General features: G+C 49.4%; 1 protein-coding gene across 4 annotated transcripts in view; it reads right to left on the bottom strand.

Moving 5' to 3' along the window:
- LOC135913772 (solute carrier family 12 member 2-like) overlaps nt 1-17,213 on the bottom strand; it is a 146,232-nt gene that overhangs the window by 13,008 nt on the left and 116,011 nt on the right. For all 4 annotated transcript variants that reach the window (XM_065446530.1, XM_065446652.1, XM_065446459.1 and 1 more), the window contains 6 exons: nt 16,470-16,576; nt 16,075-16,271; nt 14,864-15,130; nt 11,840-11,954; nt 6,004-6,090; nt 4,360-4,477 (listed from right to left, as the gene is read on the bottom strand). In XM_065446530.1, the coding sequence (XP_065302602.1) occupies nt 4,360-4,477; nt 6,004-6,090; nt 11,840-11,954; nt 14,864-15,130; nt 16,075-16,271; nt 16,470-16,576 (891 nt within the window). The remainder of the gene's footprint in view (nt 1-4,359; nt 4,478-6,003; nt 6,091-11,839; nt 11,955-14,863; nt 15,131-16,074; nt 16,272-16,469; nt 16,577-17,213) is intronic.

Raw genomic sequence — 17,213 nt, 5'->3', positions numbered from 1 at the left:
GCACCGTGTGCAAACGGCGGCCGATGGTTTTTCGTGCAGCCTCGGCGCGTCTTTCTCAACGGATCGGTGGCCTTACATATGCTTGACAGCGTCTGTGGAGCTGGAAATACGACGTACACTTTCACTTTTCGAGCCACCTTCTTTAAACCACGTGATATCCCGTGCACGTACGGTACAACCACCTTCTTTCCCTTTTCGTGGATGCGCTCGCACTCACCACCCGGTTCCCTTAATTTATTTTTCAGCGCATTTTCCGTCACTGATAAAAGTACGTGCATGAATAGGGTAGCCTGCTTCCAGTAGCCTCTCGTACTGTATAAAAGAAAAACTCCAGGGCATCAGGTGGGTGCATGATTTGCAAAGCGCATTCACGCAACATAGGTTTGCGATTACTCACTTGGCCAGCTTCGAATGAGACGAGGCATGCGGAAGCAACACCTTTGCTTCCCTAAGGTGATATTCCCAACAGCAATGATTGGCGGTCAAAAGTTTGATATCTAAAAACTGGATAGCATTATTGATAGGTAGCTCGTGCGTAATAACCATATTGTCAAGACAATATTAATTGAACTCCTCAACTGTTTCAGCGTTATTTGAGTTGAAATCACACATCACGAGGTAGTCGTGCACATATCTAAAGGTTTTTAAAATCTTGACCGTCGCGAGTTTTTATTTTAGACGTCTGTCGTGATGGGCGAAAAACAGATCGCTCAAGGACAGGGGTCAGGCATGACCTGCATTGAAACGTGTGTTTGTGCCATATATCACTTTGAAGAGCAATGTGCGTAATGAGCGCAGATCATAGGATCAGTGTTTGACAAGTTGCCGAACATTATGCTCAACGTATCCACAGCTTCGCTGACCAACCACCTTCACAGGAGTGGATTGGCCGAGATTTTTTTTCTTCTTCCGATAAAGCAGACGGTAACAGTAGGCATTAGGTGCTTCTACTGAACTGCCACGCCCACATACGAAGCTCCACGATGAACGCGAACGACTACTCAAGAGATTCGATACCTTGGCTAATGTGAATGAAATAGCATAGGACTTTATAAGAGAGAGAGAGAGAGCAAAGCCTGCTGGTAGTTAAAACCTTAACGTGTTTAGGGGAACACACAAAGCATCATGTACGTGCTCAAGTAGTGACAAGGAATTTCATAGGCCTTTCCTTAATTAGGCTTTCTTCACGGCTGCAAGCTCACGCAAACATTAGCTCTAATCTCTCGTTACGTGTAACGAATGTCCACATATGTTCGTAGCGGCCTTTTGCTTCGTTCATTTTTTTTTTCTTTCCCTGGGCATAGCTTGGCTGAAGTGCGCATCTACACCGTATACGCACTTTCCACCGGCTTAGAAACGTTGGCTCAAAGGTCACAGAGATTGTCTTGCGGAAGAAACCCCGCGATACGCCGTACGTAACGCCCCACCTTCCAGTGATTCGCTATCAGGCGACTTGCGAGACGACGGCCAAGTCGCGGCGAACTCTTGTCACCGGGCGCGCGAGTAGCGCATATGTGTCGCGACACATTCCATTACCACACGGCACTCATCGGCGTTTCTCATCGGATATCTCGAGAGGTGTACGACGTCAAGAACAAGTTGCCTGCGTCGTCCCGCGATATCTCGTCGAATGAAAGACTCCGTGTGCCCCGTATCTGTCAGTTTTGATATTTGTTTTTGTTTTGTTTCTTTTTCATCGCCGGCGACCCCGATAACTACGTTTTTGTGGCTACTGGCACGGCGAGACATGCAGAATGATGCACGAGATAGGGATTCCACATATTCACCTTATCTGCACTGCCTTATAGTGTGTTGGTTACAGACATGCAGAATGATGCACGAGCTAGGGATTCCACATATTCACCTTATCTGCATTGCCTCATAGTGTGTTGGTTGCCTATTCGAGCGAAATAAATTACCCCAGCCGCCCATCGTTCGCGTTGGTGGTTTATTAACGCGGAGGAATGTTCGGAGGCTGATCTGTGTTACGCTACTTTCACAACGCAGGTACGCATAAAATCTCAGCCAGGCAGTTTATCTTACGAAGGTGACGTTATGAAAGAAGGCAGACGCGAAACTCGCACGCATAGCAAATTACCATAATCTGCGCAAGGTTCTTCAACTGCGTGTATTTATTATGCAAATTTATGCTGGACGTTGGCGGGCTTGCATCGATAAGTCATTTGTTAGTCATTCACTCAGTGAAGCGTGGATAAAGAACATTACGCAATTAAGAGTAAGGAATGGCTCCTTCGCTGTAGAACATGAGTCAAAACTAGAGTGACGATTTCCTTCGGCGAACTTTTCCAAATCGTATTTGCATCATTAATCTTTAGTTTCGTGCGATCGTTAATCTCTCGTACTTACCGATTTTACTGTGAGTTGGCTCCTACACCATGCCCGCTTTTCGATAGCGGTTGACTCGGTTGTACTAAGTACTAGTCAAAAAAGTCTAGGCAACACTCATCCTCAAAAGCTCTCAAACATACCATATGTTAAGCAACACCACAAGGCAACTTCCACTGTGTTTTGATAATTTTTTGCTTTTGCTGTTACCGCTCTTTTCCTATCCTTTCTTCTTCTTTTCCTTAGCTGGTATTTGTAGCGCAAATGCCTTTTTTTTTTCATACGACTTTTGGCCGCTTACGTAATTAGTTTCACGTTGATATAAATATATATAAAAGAACATAGATTGAAATCAAACCAATGAACGGAACTGAAGGTTCTCTCACAGACGATGAACATATTATCTTCCCATGTAACGACCAAAATTCCTACTTTCCCGCAACATCGCCTCTAAACGAAGTAGCGCAGCAGCCAAAGGTTCATCTCTCTATGCAGCGGCAACGGTCTTCCGGCCAAGAAAACTCGTTTCTTATTTTTCGCTTCAGTACTGCCGTTACACGAATGACTCTTGCAACAAATGACAAAACCTTTCTGTCATCCACAGCCGGGTATACTCTAAACGATGCTGGCATTCCAGAGAGTGTACGTTCGTAACTCTCGGCACAGACACGCCGCCACGCCTGTCCTTTAGAGGAGGGTCGTACGAGATAAAGAATGCGAATGGTCCACGTAATTCCTACACAGTTGAGCAACGTTTGGTGAATTCAGCGATTCGTCGTCAGCAGATACAGCCCAACGACGCTCTGGGGGGGGGGGGGGGGGGGGTGCAGGTCTGCGATCGTTTTCGTGGTCGTGCTTACTCCATGCGCGATACAAGGAGTCCAAACGACGCGGCACCGTTCAATCTAATCTCATCCCTGTGCTGACCGCACGCGTATCCCACTCTCGTCACAGATAAGCGCGGCACTGCGCCTCGATCGGTCAACGGACAGACGCACGCAGTTCGAAACACCCGGCATTGCACCTACACCAAACACGGTGGCGCACACGCTAACAGCCGCTTGCACGTGCACCCGACCGAAGCAATGGGTATACTGTACCTCTCCCGAGGACTCCATACTACACAGAAATGACAAAATAATGGCAGACACATACAAAGAAGAGCAAAAGAAATATATGTTCCTTATTTGTTCGCCACCTCTGCGTTCAGGTTACGCCTTAGGTAAGCGCGACTACGTAAAAGTTGCAGTGCAGTGACTACCCAATCTAAAAAAATACCCCACATTTCGTTAATTCGGAAGGGAACGAAAAGCGATGTCACCGGAAATTAAAGCCGCAGGCCCTTGCTAGTTGCCTGTCACGTTAGATCGATTCGTGAACTTTTGTGCAAGTGTTTGTGCTTTCAGATGGCTCGTTGCTACCGACAATTACTCCACGTCGCTGACAACTTGACAAAGTGATTTTGCGACGTTGATAGTTACGCTGAAGACCTGTGGGCACATCTGCGCTCGAGGAGTAGCGATTATACATGCATATATTTCTTTGTTCATTCTAGGGACGTCTAGAAGCACACAGCATATTACATAGCACCTCGTACTGCGACGCAAATCTTTTTGCCAATTCACGCCCACAAATTGGTGAAACGCACACGTACACTGCGATTCATTCCTCTCTGTCAGGGTCATATCTAAAATTATCGGTGTCATAACTGTTCGAGCATATGTGTTCCCATGCACGAACAATATCAAACAATAAAACGAGTCAATCATGTCAATTATGAGTCACGTTGAAGTGATGGTTAAGCTATCTGCCTTTATGTGCCTTCGCTTGCCTCCTAAATGGCAAATGTGACCATTCGCTTGATTGATCGTGTGCTTGATGTATCCGTCAGCTGGCAATGCAATGGCACGGGCGCGGATACTTACGAAGTGTTCCTCTGATTCACCCAATCGTGAAGCCACTCCTTAACCATGTTGTTTGGCTCATTCCTACGGATAGGTCGGGATCGCTCACCTTGTCCCTGAGCGCGAGCATCTCGGAGTCCGAGATCTCGAGCGGGTCGTGCTCCACCTCGGCGTCGTCGTCCTCCGTCCGGCGCCACTTGCGGACCAGGTCCTCGAACTCGCGCTTGCTGCGAAGGCGCAGAAAACAAACAAACAGACATATATCCCCATCATTCGATGTTAACTGGGCACGCGACCTCCCAGCCAAGGTAGCAGCGACATGACACGTGACAAAACAAAAAGTCCCAGTTTCGCCTGAAAGGCGGTAGTGATATAGCGATAACAAAGTATCAGACAACTACACGAAATAGGGATCATAGCTTCATCGGTCGTATAAATTGCAGTAAACGATCGCTTACTAATTAAATTAACGGACACGGCGTCGCGAGCTCACGGGCAAACACGAACAGATCTCGCTCGACGATGGCGGACGCTCGCTGGCCCAACACTGGCGCCATGAAGAGCAGAAGCAGCGGCGGGCGATCACTTCGAAGCGGCTCCGAAACTTGATTACGCAACTTCCAACACTAGGCGCGCGAGAACACAGAGCACTCAAGCCACCGGACATATAGGCTCGCCCCACCTTCGCACCTGCCGCAGATTACCTGCAACGCCGCGCTCAGCCGCGCCTCAGCCAGCAACGGTCGGGCTAGAAGAGTAGACCCACCCCACTCTCACCTGACACCCCCCCCCCCCATCCTACCTCGTTTTCTGTGCACGACACTGGGCTCAGCGAGAAACTGCACACATCAAACCACTATCCTTCTCGGCTGAATCTCGCGCGCTTTCCCGCACACATACGGCACGATATATTCTTATCGCGCTTGGACTTTATACGGAACCTCACGCCAACGGCGACGGTCGAAGCTGTCCCAACAATGTGCGCAGCGGGTGTGCACTGGTATTGTTGCTGCATCTTCGTACAGGGTGGTCCAATGTAAGAAGTAACGTTTAAGAGGCACCGAAGTTAAGTTTGCTGCAAGACTCCGAGTTCGTACATCACTTGCTAGTACTTGCTGGGTTATCTTCCCGTGGAATGTGCCTCTCTAAGCTATGAAGAATTTGGTGCTAGAACAAGAACCCATGATGGACCAGAACGCGAAATAGGTGTTACTTTACAATTTATACCTGTACAGCAAGACGCGTACTACGGCCAAATCTTTGCGCTTTACTGTGATTCCCAACCATGTGGTTGTCGACTAGGGACCTGCGTGCTCATATGCAAAAGCCAAAAATAAAAGACGAGCTGGCAATATTTACATTCACCCTGCACGTTCTCTTGTTTTCTGCTTATGCTTTTCGTTTGCTAAAGCAGCACTTGCCTCGCGTGCTTTCTGCTTGAAGGCAGTGGTCCTGCCTTACACTGCATGTCATTGCGGATGTGCTTGCGCCTCGCGCTGAAATGCAGCTTGAGTTCGTGCACTGGCGTGAAGGTCCCCACATAATTTTTTTAAGTATTTGCCTCACCACATACGTCTCAGAAGAGCCACACTTCCTCCACCATAGTCACTGCATTAGTCTCGTAACTAGTCTTTGCCTCAGCCATTGCCCGCTGACGCAAAGTGCAAATCCTTCGAAGAACGTTGAACTGCTTGATATATCTGGCAGGAGGCAAGACCTTTAAACCGAAACACAACAGCAAAATGTGCCATACCTGGATTCAGCCGGTGGTCGCACGATGTCCGGGATGACTGTGACGTCCGAGTACTCGATCCGGAACTTGCTCAGCAGCGACGCCATACTGCGAACGCAACCGACGCGGTGGTCAGCTTCGAGGAAGCACTAGCCGTGCAGTTACCTGCTCGTGTGAGCTTCGCATGAGTTCGCAGGCCGCGATGGTAACGTGAGACACCCTTCGATGCGGGTAACGCTGCCACGCTTAGAGCGGACACCTAGGCACTATTCAACACTGTCTGATTCCACCACGTTGACGTTTTTCAGCCAATCAGAGAAGCCGTGGCAGCCCTGTGAATCAATCAGAGCTGACGAGATAGCGAGCTCGACAAAGCGGCGGAATCTTGACACTGATTCACAATACGTACACAGCGGAAAAAGTGGAAGTCTAAAGCTTATGTTTCCGGAGAAACTGATACCGCTGACAAATGCCACCGCAGCGCTATAAGCAGTTCAGAAACACGGCTAAGGGTCAGAAGTATGGCAACGCCCATAGAAGCAACGCTACAAGTATTAGTCAAAAAGTGACGTTAGTTCTCGGGGCTTTTTTTTTTCCCCCTTCCTTTTTATGATCAGTGCCAATAAATTGCTCAACAGGCTGTTGCTTTATTGCAGCTATTGAAATGCGGAAGCTACAAAACTCAATATGCTTTCCTCTGCGAAATCACCGGTCGATTTTGAGGCTCGTAAGCTTAGTGACGTATAGCGATTTCTAGGGTGGCCATGACGCCGTAAGGATGGCTCTTCAGTTCTCGCGGCAACCGTTGTACCTCGTGCAGGCAGCGCGAGCGGAAATTAAAATCTTGCGGGCAATTTATTACCTGTGCTTAAATTACAGCAGCTCCAAACACGAATATTGCTTAGTTTCGCAGGTCCTCGAGCGTATCGTGCGAATGCAAAGTCCCTCAGTGGCACGGTGAAAGACCTGACACACTGTTTACGCTTAAAAGAGTGAGAGAGAGATCTTTGAGCAGCTCGTGATAATGCCAGATTAACAACTCATTCTGACGACAACGGAGCAAGTTGCGGCTGCTACTCTGGCACCAGCGCCTCCGGCCTGTTTACAAACGCCCCATTTTTGTCACTAGAGAGAGAGAGAGAGAGAGAGAGAGAGAGAGAGAGAGAGAGAATAATGCAGAGAAAGGCAGGGAGGTTAACCAGAGGTAGTTCCGGTTGGCTACCCTGCGCAAGGGGAAGGGTTAAGGGGGATAAAAAGAGAAACAGAGTGGAAGGGGGAGATAGAAAGAAAGGAAGACAAGCACGAACAAAGCGCGTACACTACACAGCGGTAGGGGGCGGCATTCTTAGAGTCTGTCGTGAAGCCCCGTGGACCGCAAGAACCTTAATAGCGCGAGTAAGGCCTTCAACACGGGTGTTCTTTCGGAGCATTGGCCTAAAGCTTTCAGTTCTGAAAGTGGATGATTGTCCAACTGGTCCAGTACTCTGCACATCATTTGTCTCTCAGCACTGTACCGCGGGCAGACACAGATAATGTGTGCTAGTGTCTCGTCGATGTTACATGTGTCGCACGTGGAATTGTTGGCCATTCCTATGAGGAAAGCATATGAGTTTGTAAAGGCAACGCCTAACCACAGACGGTAGAGCATGGTCTGTTCACGTCGTGGTAATCCAGGCGGGAGGTGCATCCGTATGTCCGGAGACAACGAACGCAACCGACACTTGGTGAAAACATTCGAGTCCCACAGGGGCAAAGTACACTAACGGGACATCAATCGCAGCTCAGCCGCAGCGTCTGTTCGCGAAAGCGGAATGAAGACTCGTTGACCACTTGCATGTGCAGATCGGGCGGCTTCGTCGGCGTGGTCCTTCCCGCTGATGTTACAATGTCCTGGAAGCCACTGAAAGATTATGTTGTGTCCTTTGTCATGGCTTTGATGATATATGTGCCGAATTTCTTAGGCCAGTTGTTCATTAGGTCCGTGGCGCATTGGGCTTCGTATGCACTGAAGGGCTGCCTTGGAGTCACTAAAGACTGTCCATTGTTGTGGTGGCTTCTGCTTAATGAAATCAAGTGCAGCACGGAGCGCCGCGAGTTCTGCGCCCGTCGATGTGGTCACACACGAAGTTCTTAATTTGATTTCCTCGGATTGTGCCAGGATGACGACTGCAGCAGCAGAGCTGTTGAGTTTTACTGAACCATCTGTGTATACATGTTGCTGGAATCTGTGCACGTTGTGAATGTGCTCCAAAGTTGCTTGTTTCAAAGCTTGCAATGACGCTCCAGCTTTCTTTCCGATTCTTGGAATTGTCAGTTGCACTTGCGGCCGGTGCAGACACCACAATCGATCTGACAATCGTGTAGCGGGCGTAAATTCTGATGGCAAGTAGGACTGATGTCTTACAATAGCTTTAGCAAAAGTTGAAAGTGGCCTTTTTGCTGGCAAACAAGCAAGATGGTGTGAGGGAATCCGAGTCAGGTGTCGGATGTGCGCTCTCAGGACATCCGTATCAAAGTAGACTGTCAAAGGAGCGTCTCTGGCTATGGCCACTGTCGCAATCGATGACGTAGTTTTCGAAAGACCGAGACAAGACCTGAGTGCTTGGGCTTGCACGCTCTGGAGTTTTCGAATATTCGTCGAGCAAGTACTTCCTAGTACAGGTAAGCTGTACCGTAGGAAGCCCAAAAACAGTGCTTTATATAGTTGCAACAGTGACGGTACTGTTGCACCCCAGGACTTCCCGCCGAGAAACGCAAGAAGGTCCACAATGGCGGCCAAACGCTTTGTCATGTACGAGATGTGAGGGCTCCAAGACAAGTCTCTGTCAATGATGACGCCAAGAAATCGGTGCGTTCGTCTATATCGTATAATTTGGTCATTAATCCGCAAAGCATACGGGGGCATCGCTTTGCGAGTAAAAGCAACGAGTGCACATTTCTCAGCGGAAAGCTCCAAGCCTTGTTTTCTTAGGTATGTTGACACAGCCGTTGAGGCTTTCTGAAGTCGTGCGCGGACTTGTACACGTGTCACGCCTGAAGCCCATATGCAAATGTCGTCTGCATATACGGAGAGCTGAACGGTTTGCGGTAACGAATCAGCGAGACCAACGAGAACCAGGTTGAAAAGGGTAGGGCTGAGTACCCCGCCTTGCGGTACACCACGACTGGTATACCTAGATGGCGTTGGTCCGTCTTCAGTCAAAATAAAGAAAGATCTTCCATTAAAATAGTTGCATATCCAGCGAAAGGTGCGTCCACCAATCCCTACAGCTTCTAAGGCGTCCAGAATTGCATGATGATCTAAATTGTCGTACGCAGCCTTAACATCAAGGAATAGGGTCGCAGTGATTCGTTTCAGATGTTTCTGGTGTTGTACGTATGTTACCAGGTCGATAACACTATTTATTGACGAGCGGCCACGTCGAAAACCAGCCATTACCTCTGGATAGACGTTGTAAAATTCCAAGTACCATACTAACCGTGTAAGGATCATTCTCTCCATATTCTTGCCGACACAGCTGGCCAGTGCTATTGGACGGTAAGATGACAATTCCAACGGGGATTTGCCAGCCTTGAGGAGTGGAACAAGCCGACTGGATTTCCACGTTGTAGGGACCAGGCCGTCACGCCATGATGCATTGTATAGGCCAAGAAGGGCATCTCTGGCCTCTGGATCAAGGTTTGCAAGCGCAGAGTATATGATGCCATCGTGTCCTGGTGACGAAGATCGCCTCCACCCAGCAAGTGCGGCCTCCAGTTCTTCGATGGAGAAAGCAGCGTCCATACGAGGATCTCGGGAGCAAGGGGGCACAATGGGAATAGGTGCGCGAGGTGAATACGTGAGCGCCGGACCCGCGATCCTTGCGCAGTAATATTCGGCTACCTCGACTTCTCGGCGTCCTTGATGTAGGGCTAGAGACTTAAATGGACGACGCTGTTGAGGAGCTGTTCGAAGTCCACGGATTGTTCTCCAGACAACCGACAAAGGTTTACGCGCGTTGAGAGACTCACAAAACGATTTCCAGTGTTGATTTTGCAGTACAGCAAGGCGACGCTGAATTTTCTTTTGAATGCGTCTGGCCTCTCTAAGGTCGTACAATGATTTAGTCCGGCTGTACCGTCGCTTCGCACGCCGGCGGATTGCACGGAGGCTCTGTATTTCCGAATCAAAATCTGTGTATTTATCTAATGGCCGATCGAGCGCATAGCATCCTGCATAGCCTTGGCGATCTCAAATTCTAGTGTGGACGAAATGCCTTCATGGCATGCGTCTTCCATAAGTGATTTAAACACGGGCCAATCGATTGTTTGTTTAAAATTTGATGGAACGGATTTGGTGAGGCCTTTTATCTCCAGGCAGGTAGGAATGCGGTCGCTTCAGTGGGTTTCTATATCTGCGAACCAATGGACGCAGCGAGTGAGGCATCGCGAAACAAATGTCAAGTCTAAACAACTACTGTACGTCCGGCCGCGCAGAAAACGTGGGACTGACGTCATTTAGACAACAAAGTTCATGGTCGCAAGCAAAGGACACGAGGTTTCTTCCTTTGGAATTTATCTTCTTGCTTCCCCAAAGTGAATGATGCGCGTTGAAGACCCCAACAACAATCCATGGACCAGGTGTCGCATCTATAATGTCACTCAGTCTGCCTATCGAAACGGCTTGATGGAGAAAGGTAAGCGCCCAATAAAGTAAACGCAAGTTTTTGTTCATCCAGTGCGGCCACATGACACTAATCAGTATGTGTGTCTGTCACTATATGTTTCTATAAATAGAATGTTTCTATAGAACGATGTGCTTCGGTTATCTGACCAGAACCAGCGTGTTCAGCGTGACAACGACGACCGAGATGCAGCTTCTGTCGCTATAGTAGACCTACAAGAGTCGCGAGAAAACTCCCGGATACTTATCATATATCTTACTTCGAGTGGATAACTACATAAAATTAAATTGTGGAGTTTCACGTGCCAAAATCCCGATGCCACTGCGTGGGATTACCTGGAGTTCTTCAGCGTGCACCCAGTGCACGGTACACGGGCGTTTTTGCATTTCGCCCCCACCGAAAAGCGGGGCCTAGGCCGGGATTCGATCCCGCGCCCTCGAACTAGCACAGCAGTGCTACACTAAAGATACGATACGCCGTCACGGCGGGTAGTGCAGATAACTGCGTTATTTAATATTGTTTCACTCAAGGAGAACAGGACTATGCGGGAATTCAGAGGTGCTAGACACTAAATATTGCTTAAAGCTTCATACGTATAATAGGTGGCATTCCGAAGTAGCAATCGCTCAAAAACCGCGAGAATGACAGTGGGGCTCACATAGAGTTCGTTCACTTAACTGGGCCGTGGTGTTAACTGAAAGTGCAAGTGTGACTTCCTTTACTGTATGTGCACTTCAGATTCTATCTCACTGTCTGCTGACTTCACAGCGTCTATTTCCAGCAATGAAATATTTAACGATCACAATTTTCGCTTTCATGAAATAAATGAAGACAGTTCAGTGTACACGTATGCAGCGAGAATCGTAACGTTGAAAGCGTGACGCCGGAGTGCAAAATTATACCTGCGAATTTTCTCTAGGCCTATTCTCGACTGATGTCACCTTCAGACCCAACGAAAAATAAACGCAATGTCAAAACTCGTACATCACTGTTAGTTAAGGTCACATCACGGACGCTACCTTTACAAGTACAAATACGCGCTTTTACGAAGAGAATGCGCCGACAGTCCTATCACGGGCTGTAGCTCAACCGCCTTCCTGTAGGGGTTAGCCTATAGACACTAGCACCATGAGTTCTTGCGGTGGCTGTCGATTGAAAACCGGTGCGATTCGAAGTGCGGTATATATGCTTACTTTCGCTGCTCTCGGTCCAGTTCCTCCTTCTTGTTGGCCAGACAGAAGACACGCAGCTTGCATCCGCTCCAGTTGTTGCGTGTGGTCAGCAGGTACGGAATGAGCATCGTGAGACCTGCAGCGACCGCCGGGCAATGTAAGTTATAAAAGGGCCTGACACACACACACTCAAGTAGTCAGCAGGGGCAAGTACCCTTGTCGAAACGCTGGCCCCAGTCTGAGACACGTCCCTTATTCTTCGACCACTGTTTGTCTATCGGTTTTCAAGTCTCCATATTTCTGTGAACCCTTATCTTGTTTTGACCGCCACACGAATCTAACACACAACGAAACCAAGAAAAGGGCTAAGGGAAGTTAACTGTTCCCCTTGACTCAAGTGTAGGAATAATAAGAAAGAAAATTGGCAGTTTTCGCCCAAAGAGTGAAGCATTGTCAGCGACAGCGAGGTTTGGCGTTGCGCTTGGACTCTCCTCGGGCGGTGCTCAAACCGTACGCGGATGAGTCACGTTGGCGCGAGGCAGCATGCGAGACAACTGCTGCTGCGCTGGCGGAACAGCGCCCCGATACCTGCCAGGTGTCTCACGATGCTGGCGTGATAAGGAGCGTCGCCAGAGGCGTTGCAAGGCATCGCACCTCGGGGTGGCGCAGGGGAGCGGAGACGAACGGGAACCCGTCGACATTAGTCGGCGCCAAGCGAAGTGTTAGGTAACGTTAGCTGGGCGTTTGAGCAGTGCGTACACACAGCAGACTCACTCGACAGGAACGCTATAGTAGTGCTTGCATTGCGCCTGTGCACGACGCTCACGCCAGTAGCGCAAGGCAGCAGAACACCGACCTGGCTCCGCCACCGAGGCCTTTGAGCGCATGCGTTGACGGTGCACCGATTTCGCTTCGTCGTTGTTGGAGCCAAACGCACTCCGCGACTCTGGGGGCCCTCTTAACCAGAGTATAAACCCTCCGTGCACAATTATTGCAAGAGACTCAAGGGCGCGCACGATAGGGTCACTGATTAGCGCACGAGCCGCGCATGCGCCGTCTAGCGGGACATAACGACCGCGGACAGCAGCGCCGAAGGCGTTTTTGCGACGTCCGTACAATTTCTGTCGTAATAAAATGGAAATGACAGTAGACTAAACAGCAACTTCGCGCAGGTGGAAGCCGAATCTACTATCGACGCAAAAACTTTGGGTAATGCGGCGTCTGCGACAAGTGTACTCACGGAGTCTAAGCATAAGTCCTGAAATTCAGAGCTGCCTTTTCCCACTATATAGTGCTATGGCGAACAAATGAAACCTGAACGTGAAAGTATAATTATCAGCACCGAAATCGAGTGATTCTGCTTAAGTCAAATAAGAGGGGCTGAATTGACAAAACTTGGTGTTCATAAGAGCTATTTGCCATTGGCCGGTCGCCTTCACTAATAATATGTCCAGCATCGGGATTGGCTGAAATTTTCTCTTACGAAAAAATCTGGCGTAAAAGGTTTTTGTGAGTTCGTTCCCAGATTATTCATCAGAACCTCAAAGCATCATAACCATTTTCATTTTGTAGGATATAGCTAATTAGACACCTATGTATGATCCCTGAACAAATTTTGGTATTTTCTTTGTTCATTGTTTACCTGTCCCAATCGCCTTACGTTTCTTTTTTCTCTTTTTTCCGCGTTGGTGCATACACTCTGCAAAAAGTCCTGCTTAATTTTATAGGATGCCATTCAACGAAGCTTCTTCGCAGACGCAGACCCCGACAACTATTTGCTCACTGAACCAGATCATGGCATATAACCTTCGGCCGTACACCAGCACCTGTTGTAATTTTCCTACTGGCAATACAAACAAGCTAACGGTTTCAAATGCAAATGTATGAAATTGCGACGGTAGAGATGACGAGGGTGCGCCGTAATCCTACAGAATGAAATACGCGAATTCCGGCTAATGTAAACTGACTTGTCGAAACATACGAACAGTGGATCAATGAGTCACAGAGTTCGTGTTGTCTTCACGGCAACGTCAGCAGGCCACGGGAGCGCATTCGCTATAACTTGTTTTCGGCATCAAATTATTTACTGGAATGGTCACATCCACCGAAATCGCTACCGTGAGCAATGCACTGTGAAGTGCTGCACCCGCAGTTTACTTATATGATGGTAAGACCACATGCTAAGACTATTGTGTAAACGCGCTACGGTTAAGGAAGCCCAACGTTACCTCGCGAAACTTCTGTAATAGACTTCGGTTATTTCCATCGCATTGGAAAAGGGATTGTCTAACGGCTAAGATGCCATCGCTGTAAGAAAAATATTGATAATGAATTTCGTCGCTGACATCTAAGTACGGCCGACCATACGGCGAGATTTACGTTCAAACGCTTGACGCGCTGCATTTGCGCGTGCGGAGGGGTTCCTGTCCAACGTATACGACTGCAGGTAGCCTAGGTTACGGGCTACGCGCGTCAAGGAACATTTAAGACATGCGTGCGTTGTTGGTCTACGTCATTCGGCGACACACGCTGCCGACGCGAACATCTATCTGCCGACTTTAAGAACCCACTCTGATTACCACGCTTAATTATATATTTGCAATCTTGCGAAGTAATCTCCAATTCATACATCGCATCTTAACAATACCGAGTCACACTCGCACAAGGTTCGAAATTTTTATTCCTCCACTTACAGCGATAAAGTTTTTATTAATCTGTAGACTGTTGTGCTTGAGTACACATTCACGTGCTGCTGCTTCTGTGGCGCCGCTGAGCAAGGCTCACAAGCAAGGCGTGTGCTCTCGCTGAAAATAGAAGCGTCCCGAGAAGGCTTCACGCCTTGGCTGCGGAATCGAGCATCCTCCGCATCGTGTACGTACGCAATCAAGCGGGGGGAGCGTTCCACGAAAGCTGGCCCCGTCGACACCTCCAGATTCCCCAAACCCATTGCTTGGCAGACCGACGTGCCATCCACATTTTAACGAAGATGTGTCGTCACGACCACCGTAACAGTTTCGATGTATACGAACAGCTTTTCGTGCTCACCTCCGTCGTCGTACAGCCACCAGACGTCGATGGTTCCTTTCCTCTGCTTGCGCAGGAACTGGTTGACGGCCAGCGGCAGCTCCTTGGGCTCGTCGGACGTCTTGTTCGTGTCCTCGGCGCCCTGGTGGTGCTGGGGCATCACGTTGACCACCACCGAGGCCGGCTCGGGCTCGGCCAGCGGCGCCTTCTCCAAGGCGTTGCCCGGCATGCCCTCCGCGCGGCCCATCAGCGGAGTCGCCGGCGGCGACGGCCCCCGGGAGCTGCCGCCTGCGCGACGACGTTCGTGCCGCCTCGTCGAGACTCGTACGCGCAACGCGGCAAAGCAAGGAACTACCGTTTCGTGCACGGGGAGGAGCCGAACAGTAGGAAAACAGTTTGGCGCCAAAAACCGTCGAAGACGACTGCCAAAGTAAGCCACGATTACACTGCCTTGTGCCCCCCTTGTACTTCTCTCGTGTCTACGCTCTTTTCTTATCTCTCCAGTTGAAGCGTCGTCGCCTTGAACGGATGTTGCACGGTTGCAACTCGCGGTGCAGCGCAGCAACGGCGAGAACCACGGCTGTGCGAGAACGCGCGTCTCATTTTCGTCGTGTATAGCAGTGCGTGACATAGTACGCAATGTCGTCGGGCGCGTCCATGGTGCTGCCAACCTATGGCTATACATAACTGGAGCTATAGTTATATCGCAAGTAGAAGGACAGATACACAGACATGGGCATAGCGCTGCGTGTTTTTCTAATGTGCCTTTCTGTGTTCGCGTCGTTATGCCAGTAGAACAAAGTAGAAGACGCCAATACCAACAAGCCCAAACAGCTACCCTCATCAAGTGCCCTGGTTTGGTCGACTGAAATCGCACCGCCCACATGCAGCATCCGTGTACTTGCTTCTGTGGAAATTGTTTGTTCGGTCGACGTGAAGCAGCGCTAGATAGTCACGAGATAGGACGAGGAACAAAACAAACGCATTCAAGCAAGTGCCTCTCGGGCTATCTCGATTGCCTCAAGACTAAACTAGATTCAATCGCATCTCGACGATGCGATTGCAACTCCGACACAAGTCCCTAGGCTACTCCATGCAGAAACACAACCAAGGTATGCACGTCCGCTAATCTGCCGTAGGGTGCGTAAGCGCAGAGTGGTCTCGCTGCCACTGCCCTCGCAAGCGTAAGGCTGTGAACGAGACAGATTTTGCTGCAGTCATTCGTGTCTCACCCATGGAGAGCTGTGCGCTGGAGATGTTTCGCGGGAAGGCCCCCGACGAGTTCTCGCGCTCAATTCCGGGAACGGTCAGCATGTCGGGCTTCTTGCCGTTGGCGGCGACCGTAGCGTCCTGGTCGGCGTACTCGGAGTAGTCGTGGCCCTCGGGAAGCCGCAAGATGCACACGGACATGTACAGGTCCAGCACGTCGCTGCGAGACGCCGAGGCAAGTAGGTGTGTTACGATGCTCACAACAATAATGCAACACGCAGGTTACTTGTTGCAGGGCTATAGTTCCTGTTACTGACGCTCTTGCCATGCGGGAACCGTAATAAACCTGGGAACCGCGCTGCCCCGGCTGCCGAAGGGAAAAAAAAAATATCAAACGCGCAATGCGCTCTATACTCACTGGATGACGGTGAAGTACTTGAGCACCTCTTGGCGGTCGCACGTTTGCCAGTTGGACTTGTAGCCGATGAGCACGACGTTGGGACGGAGCTTGCCCAGTCCTGAAGACTGAACGGAAAAGAGAGCCAGCGATTAACATTTCCGAGGTGCAACCTGCGTATGACGCGATAGTAACAGTGGTGGCGCGAGTAGCGATGCTGGAACGTTAAAGTAAACGAATTTGTACTTTTTGCACTTTTAAATCGAAACTTTCCTTCCTTTGAACGAAGCCTTACACTCCTGCGCCATGGCTATCGGTACCCGCTAAGGATTGCTCGGGACGGCAGCGATGATTCCGAGCATGAACTACATCGCGTTTCAATCGGCAGTTTATATGACGGATATTGCAATAAAAGCAATATTGCGCCATACGGCAGACTTGCAGCTGTCACACAGGAATCAGAGCTGTAGCAAACATTTAAGAGATACTTATACGAAAGCGATATGCAAGCGGTCGGACCACTCACGGCAGCTGTATAAGATACCTTAGCGGCGATTTTAACTATAACAACTCATCCCTTCTGCTGGCGCCATTTTAAGCGCACAATCAACTAGTAGCCACGCCTTTCGCCACCTTTCCCACAAATTTGGTTGGCTTTGGAATGACATCACTGCCTCTTCTCAACCTTCGATATCAAGCTTTGCACGCTCCTCTTCCCTCATCTCATCGGTGCGATACGACGAAATTTTTTTTTTTTTTTTGCCC

Source organism: Dermacentor albipictus, chromosome 1 (assembly GCF_038994185.2).
Source record: "Dermacentor albipictus isolate Rhodes 1998 colony chromosome 1, USDA_Dalb.pri_finalv2, whole genome shotgun sequence".
NCBI classification, from domain to species: domain Eukaryota; kingdom Metazoa; phylum Arthropoda; class Arachnida; order Ixodida; family Ixodidae; genus Dermacentor; species Dermacentor albipictus.
Note: the sequence above shows the minus strand (reverse complement) of the source record. Positions and strands in the feature narration are given on the sequence as shown.